The sequence below is a fragment of the Corylus avellana genome, chromosome ca5, assembly GCF_901000735.1.
Source record: "Corylus avellana chromosome ca5, CavTom2PMs-1.0".
Lineage (NCBI taxonomy): Eukaryota > Viridiplantae > Streptophyta > Magnoliopsida > Fagales > Betulaceae > Corylus > Corylus avellana.
In genome coordinates this window covers 1181182-1189125 of record NC_081545.1, presented here as the reverse complement: position 1 = coordinate 1189125, position 7944 = coordinate 1181182, and the positions used below count along the sequence as shown (strand labels likewise).

Genomic DNA, 7944 nt, shown 5'->3' with positions numbered 1-7944 from the left:
TAAATTATTTTTCACATTCATTAATTCCTGAGGAAAAAAATAAATACAAATAGTAAATCTAATGAATAATTAATGCAATAAATAAAATTTCGTTTTCTTGATTTATTGATTCATACTATAGTAATAACTAGTCGAAGTGCTAAAAGGTAAACAAATCAAACGTTGACGGGCTTGCAGAGGAACATGAGGGACGAAGCAGACGCACCACCGAGTCTCCGCTCGTAGTAGTCGACACAGAAGAGAGAGAGAGAGAGTTGCACCTCGTCGCGAGTCCAGACACGGCGTCTGACAAGGTCAGAGTGGCCGAGTCGAGTCAGGACGGGTCGGACGCAGACCATGTAGAGGCGCTTGTAGCCTCCGAGGGCCAGAACGACGGGTCGTACGGAGGAGGGGGGCGGGGAGGCGACGTGGCGGAAGCAGAGGTGCTCCCAGAGGGAGTCGTTGCGAGCAATGGCGCACCAGAGGCGGCAAACGCATGCGGCGACGCCGAGGGAGGGCCCGTCTAGGCGTTTCAGGATCTCTGTGAGGATGTCGGCGTGGTCGTTGATGAAGAACTTGGGTTTTTTCTCTTTTTCCTCTGCTTTCTTTTGCTGCATGGCTTCGGTGTGGCGGTGGTGATGGCCAGGCTAGCTGCAGGGGTCGGTTGCTGTGTTGAACAGAGAGAAAGAGAGAGATCGAGTTTGTGCGTGGGTGACAGAGAGAGACAGAGAGTGAGAGTTGTGAGAGAGTAATGTGTTATATATAGCAGAAAAAAAAAATGTGTAGGGTGTTTGTATTTTGCAGGAGTATAGTGGGGTTTAAGGGATTTGACGAGACAGAGAGAGTTTTCTAAATATTTTCTTTACACTTTTTCATATATTTCTTTACGCCAAGTGTAAAAAAGTAAGAGAGTTTTACTCTTTATTATGTAAGAAAATTAATTAAATTGGGCTTTTAGATAGAATCTAGCTAAAGCACTACAATATCAATTAGCCAAATTGTAGTCAAAGTGAATAAGAAGGTGAAGATGTTTTTATATTTTTTGTTATTTTTTTTTATTATAGTGCTAGTCAAGATAAATGTGCATGCTTTAAAGAGTTTTATTATAAAAAATAAATAAAGGGTGTTTCTGATTGTGTTGTGGGTGAGATCTAGAGTCTAGAGAGAGAGAGAGAGATATGAGACCGTGATGAGGGCAGGGAGGTGTGGGTATCGAGGGGAGATGGAGAAGGGGCCAAAGGAAAGGGGCCAAGGCAAAGAACTGGAACCAATGCAAAGCTTATTTTCTTTTGTTGTTTTTAAACATTGTCTTGGGGCTAAGCAGATTTGTTGTTTGTTGTTTTTGTTTGGTTTGGGTTTTTCCTCTTGTTTGCATCTTTCAACACTTTCATTTTCGGGCCGTTGTGGAATCACTCTATCTTTTGGGGAGTGCATAGTTTAGCTGTGCATGGATTTCTTGGTCTGAAAGTCTATGTTGTCATCATGTTTACAATAAGGTGCGTGGTGGTGGACCATATCTACTACCTAGCTACCTAGCTACTTGATTCTACAGATGCCTAGTTAGGAGTTGTGAAATCTAAAACACAGTCAAATTTCAGTCTCTCTCCTATATTGCTAACTCATATTTCTGTCTCTCTCCTTGGGTACCAAGCACTCAATTAATTGCACAAGAATCGGATAAGATTTTAGCCCTAAAAAATTGGTTACATTTAAAGACATTCGAACCTTAGGCTTGATGGGAATGTCACAAAGTAATCTCAGCTCTTGTTACAAAGTAATGCTACGAGAAATGATTATTAGTGTCAATATATACATATATATTTTTCATATTTTCCCTTTTTATGTTACAAATCAACCATTAAATTTGTGAATTTATGTAGACCTCACATAAATCAATGGTGGACCTATCAAATTTAATGATTGATCTATTAAATTTATAGAAAAATATAGGAAAAATATCAGCAAATTATTGACACCAATCATTTCTTGTTATGCTATTTAGTAGTCTGCTATACGACTATCATATAACTTCAATGAAATGATATGAAAATTAACATTTGGGTTAATAATAAGGGCTAGTAAAAAAAAAAAAAAATCAATAGTTAATTTTCATTGTCTCATTGTCTCAATTGTATGAGTCTTTGTTATAATTATCGTTGTTATTACATCACTAAAATCAATTCTAATTTGCTCGTGGTTCAAACGTAATAAAAAAAAAAATAATGCATCAGATTAAGAAAAAGGGAAGAGCATTGGTATCATGGTGAGGCAGAAGCTATTCAGTTGTCTCAAGGAGTTGGAGTTTGGCCAAGAAAGGAAACCCCCAAAGTACATTGAAACAGAAAGCACATAAAAAAAATATAATGCATATATATATTTAAGACACAGAGGTTGGAATTGAATTGACATTAGATTTCCAAAAGCTTCTGTAGTTTAGAGTGTGTCACGGTGAGTTGTTTTGTATTGTCTTGGACTTGGTCGGTTGGACTCATCTGAGAGGAAGCACTGTTCCCTATTCTTTTCTTGCTGACCAGAATTCCATTATTGAAAGACTACAAGAAGAAACCCGTAAAGTTTGGCAAACAATTTCACGATTTCACTCACTCCCCCAACGACTTTCATTTCTACCTTTTTGGTGTGAAGTGCTCGTAATTAATTGGTTAACCATTTATTCTCCACTAAAATCCATGGACTATTCATCATTCAATTGCACACCCAATTGATTGATTTTAGGCTGTCAAATTGGCATGGGAAAGTTTACTAATTGCTCTCAAACTTTGTAATATCACCACCAAATTATATATATTATAGAACGAACATATACATATATAAAAGATCCCTCCAAAGAATTAATTTACCTACAACATCTTAATGCCACACTAAACCACCCAAAAAAAATAATAATACATGCATTTCTTTGGAAGGTATCTTGTACAAACTAGTTTATTTAATTTCCGTGTCTCCTCCCACTCAGCAGCCTTATTCTAAAGGTCATCATTAACCATTTATGTTTCCTTGCGATGATATTGTTAATTGAATGGTAATTTAAAGAAGAAGTGGACTTTTTCCTATTTTTAAATTTATCCATCTTTTTGTTATTAAAGTTATAATAAAAGTTAGTTCTCAAAATCAAGATAATTTTTTTTGTTTTTTCAAACGGATGGACAATTATAGAAAAACTATTGCGATAACGCACCTTTACGAAAACATCCATGTAAAATTTATTTATTAATATCAACATGAAAGACACTTTTTTTTTTTTTTTTTTTTTTTACATATCCGCAAAAGGGAATGAAAATAGAGAATGAAATTCGAACTAATGACATCCATTTCATAAGGCGTGGTCTCGAGTTGATTGAGCTAACCATTGAATACAAAAGACATTATGAATAACATATATTTGGTTCCTATACATGCTTGACTTGTATTTTAACATCATTAGAAATATAAAACTGCCAAGTATGAAGAACTTTGTGTTCTCACCAAGTTCAAGTAATCGAAAATTATCAAATGGAATCATGCGATAAGTAATGCACTCTACTACAACAACAAAAATTAAAAAAATATATATATATTAAAGATCGCACCAAAGCATTTTAAATACAACATATTAATGCCACACTATTCCAAAATACACCAAAACAATAATGAAAAAGGGAAGGAACTCATTACATAAGAAAAATAAGATTTAAAGTAGAAACACATAGGTATAATAAATGCATACATTACTTTGGGAAGGTCTCTTCATGTCCAAACTATTTTAGTTAATTTCTGCTTCTCCTCCCACTCAGTGGCCTTATTCTCATGGTCTTCATTAACCAATCATGTTTCTTTGCAATAACAATGTTCCCAATTATTACTCCAACAACAAATCCAAATCCATATCCAATCACAACTATTTTCCAACCAAATTCATATTGTGATTCAAAGTCTTGACTTGATTCGAATGGCAACTCTTCAGAATCCTCACATTTCCTTGTCAATGGTCTCCCACACAATTTTGGATTCCCCTCAAATGAACTGTTTTCAAATGTATAAAATTGGTTCCCTTGTGGTATAGGTCCTTTGAGAATATTATGATAAACATTGATGAATGCTAAGAAAGTAAGTTGTGTTAGCTGCTGTGGAATCTCTCCTGACAACTTGTTTTGTGAAAGGTCCAATGCTTCCAGATCTGTAAGGCTTCCTAGAGATGGTGGGATGTGACCGATGAGATTATTGTTGGAAAGATTGAGCAAAAGACACCCCCTCAAATTTTCAATGGAATTCGGAATTTCCCCGGAAAATTTATTGTTTGACATATCAACAGCCGTGAATAGTTCTAGGACCTTCTCATAAAATAGATTCGTGCCTTTGTCATTGTCATGGAGTAATCATAACCATAAATCATCTGGTAAGGACCAAACGTTTTGGAGAATAATATTGCAGGAGTTGACTTTACTTGGATGTATGTCAAATGATGTGCATTCTCAAATTTTTTAACCGTCCAATTGCCGAAAATTTCTAGAGGTAGCTTTCCAACAAAGCTATTATAGGAGAGGTCAATGATTCGCAAGTTTGGGAACATATATTTGCTTTTAGAAATCTCTATTGGGCCATTGAATTTGTTTGACCGCAAAATGAGAACCTTTAAATTTGGAAGATTCTTCAACCAAGGAGGAAACCTGTCATTGAATTGGTTATTACCAAGATCCAAGACCTTCAACATCGTACACTTCACCAACGACCTTGGTAATCGTCCTCGAAATTGGTTTTGACTGAAAATTATTATCTTCAACTGACTTCCTTTTACCCAATTCTCTGAAATGCTTCCTTGAAATTTGTTCGTTCGCAGATTGAGTACTGATAGCGAAGTACCAAAGTTGTCCAAGCATCGAGGAAGTGAACCACTTAAGTTGTTACTAGCCAAATCAAGGACTTGAAGAGAAGTGAGGTTGCAAAAAAATTCCGGAACATTTCCAGTCAATGAATTATTTGAAATAAGATAATATTTCAAATTCGAGGCTGCGGGGATGGGAAGCGATCCTTGGAACAAATTAGACCTGAGGTCTAAAATGGCCAAACGTGTCCACGGGAGAAGAATTGGATGTTGTGCAAAGCCCGTGAGGGAGTTGTTAGCAAGGCAAATAAATTCTAAACTTGCTTTGCCTATGTTTAACATCCATTCTGGTATTGGGCCAGCAAGGTTGTTGTCAGACAGATCTAAAAACTCCAACTCATCTTGGTTTCTTAAGAAATCTGGGAACTTGCTTAAATTGCACGAAGACAACGACAAAGTTTGAAACTTTGGAAAAGTAGCATTGGCATAATTGGGCTCTTTGAAGAGTAATGAAAATTGATTATGAGACAGATATAACACAGTCAAATGTTTGAGCTTAACAAAATCATCAAACTCCACAGTCCCACTGAAGTTGTTCATAGCAAGATTAAGATATTGAAGATTCGTGAGGTTAAAGATTGAGTTTGGGATACGACCATGAAGCTTGTTGCCCCCAAGACTCAAGCCACGTAACCCTGTGAGGTTCAAAATCTCGACAGGTATTTCACCAGTAAAATGATTTAAGTGTAGATAAAGGACTTTCAGTTGAATCAGGTTTACAAGGTGAAAAAGAATTGGACCTGTCAATTGATTGGAGGAAAGGTCTAGAAAAGAGAGTCGGTTGAGGTTTCCAATTGAAGATGGGACCTCACCTTTGAAAGTGTTATTTGAAAGATTAAGAACAGTGAGATTTGTGAGATTACCAAGTGAAGATGGAATGGACCCTGAGAAGTTGCAACTAGAAACATCCAATCCATTCAAGTAGCTTAGGTTACCAATTGAAGGGGGTAGCTTAATGGAAATGGAAAAGAATGCTCAAACTTGGAGAAAAAAATCAACTTAACTTCTCATTTAGAATTGCATGTACACTATATATACCAAGTCTGTTTCAGCTTAGTATGAAAAACAGAATCAGTTTGAACACGTGTAAAATAACCAACTTACAACTGAAAGCTTAACTAATAAACTTGTAACTTAGTAACTAAATTGCTCCTACAATTATGGAGTCTATTGCATGCTTATTTGGCAGCAAGGTAAGTCACTTGCTTTGGCTGCTCTGCTTGTACTCTCAATACTCCCCCTCAAGATGAGATTTCATAATATGTCAGGAAGAATAGATATTATGAAGACTCATCTTGGACACCAAAGGAGAAAATAAAGAGGAACCAAGAGCTTTTGTAAAAACATCTGCCAACTGATGTTGTGATGAAACATGAAAGGTTCGAATAACACCCATTTGCAGCTTTTCTCGTACAACATGACAATCAATGTCAATATGTTTTGTACGCTCATGAAAAACAGGATTTGCTGCAATGTGTAGAGCAGCTTGACTGTCACAATAGAGCAAGGCAGATTGAAGGGGAACTTGCAAGTCTTGAAGAAGAGTTCTAAGCCACACAATCTCACAACAAGTAGAAGCCATGGCCCTGTACTCAGCCTCTGCAGATGACCTGGAAACGGTTGTCTGTTTCTTAGATTTCCATGAAATTAATGCATTATCAAGGAAAATACAATACCCTGTCACAGATTTTCTTGTATCTGAGCAACCAGCCCAATTGGAATCACAAAATGCCTTCATTTGTAGACTAGAAGTAACAGGATAGAACAACCCTTGAGCAGGGGATGCTTTAATATATCTTAGTACTCTATTGGCTGCTGCTAAGTGTGGAACTCTAGGCTTGTCCATAAACTGGCTGAGAACCTGAACAGCAAAGGAAATATCAGGTCTTGTTATGGTGAGATAGAGTAGTCTACCAACAAGCCTTATATATGAAGTAGGATCTTCTAAGATTGAACCAGAGTCTTTAGAGAACTTCACATTAGGTTCCATTGGGAATTTTGCAGGTTTTGAATCCAACATACCAGTATCTTCAAGAATCTCCAAGGCATATTTTCTCTGACAGACAGAGAGACCAAGCTCACTTCGAGCTATTTCCAAACCAAGGAAGTATTTCAACTGTCCAAGATCTTTAAGCTCAAACCTATCATTAAGCACTTGAGTAAACTTGGAAACCTCAACTGAATTATCACTTGCAAGGATGATATCATCTACATATACCAGTAAAGCAATAAATGAACCATCTGAAGTTCTAGTAAACAATGTGTAATCAGCTCTAGATTGGACAAACCCAAACTCAATCAAAGCAGAAGAAAACTTTGCAAACCACTGCCTTGAAGCTTGCTTTAAACCATAAAGTGATTTGTTGAGCTTACATACATGTAAACCTCTTCATCAAGATTGCCATGAAGAAAGGCATTATTCACATCCAACTGGTGAAGATGCCATTTCTTAGCAGCTGCAACTGCCAAAAGAGTTCTCACTGTTGTGAGTTTAGCCACAGGAGAAAAAGTTTCATAATAATCCAATCCCTCACATTGGTTATAACCCTTTGCTACCAATCTTGCTTTACACCTTTCCAATGTCCCATCAGACTTTAACTTCACTTTATAGACCCACTTACATCCAATGGCTTGTTTTGAAGCAGGAAGATCAACTACTGTCCAAGTATTATTAAGTTCAAGTGCCTTGATCTCATCATCCATAGCCTCACGCCACTCCTCAAATTTGACAGCTTGAGTATATGACTTGGGTTCAACAATAACAGAAACAGAAAGACTAAAAGATTTCTGATTAGATGAAAGTTTGTTATATGAAAGAACTGAAGACAAATCATAAGGAATACCTGAAGATGGAAAAGCTGCTGTGGGTTCTGAAGTGGAGGCAGCAATATGACAATGATAGTCATGCAAATAATCTGGTCTGTGTTTTACCCTAGAAGACTGTCTAAGTGGCTGTTGTGAAACGTCTACATGTGAACTGGCAGAACCAAAATCAGATGTTATATCATCAGGAATTGGAGCTGAGTTATGAGTACTAGGCTCCAAAGAAGTGGAAGATAAAGTGGGAATCATATGATGTGGTAAAC

At 36.8% G+C, this 7944-nt stretch overlaps 2 protein-coding genes across 2 annotated transcripts in view; one reads left to right on the top strand and one right to left on the bottom strand.

The window, feature by feature from the left end:
* LOC132180639 (zinc finger CCCH domain-containing protein 22-like) overlaps positions 1-150 on the top strand; it is a 2084-nt gene extending 1934 nt beyond the window's left edge. Inside the window, exon 3 of the mRNA XM_059593529.1 lies at positions 122-150. Within this exon, the coding sequence (XP_059449512.1) occupies positions 122-150 (29 nt within the window). The remainder of the gene's footprint in view (positions 1-121) is intronic.
* Positions 62-740, bottom strand: LOC132183051 (F-box protein SNE-like). Its single transcript, XM_059596446.1, has one exon. The coding sequence runs from the start codon at positions 594-596 to the stop codon at positions 156-158; it is 441 nt and encodes a 146-aa protein (XP_059452429.1). The 5' UTR covers positions 597-740; the 3' UTR covers positions 62-155.
* Between the last annotated feature and the right edge of the window lie 7204 nt (positions 741-7944).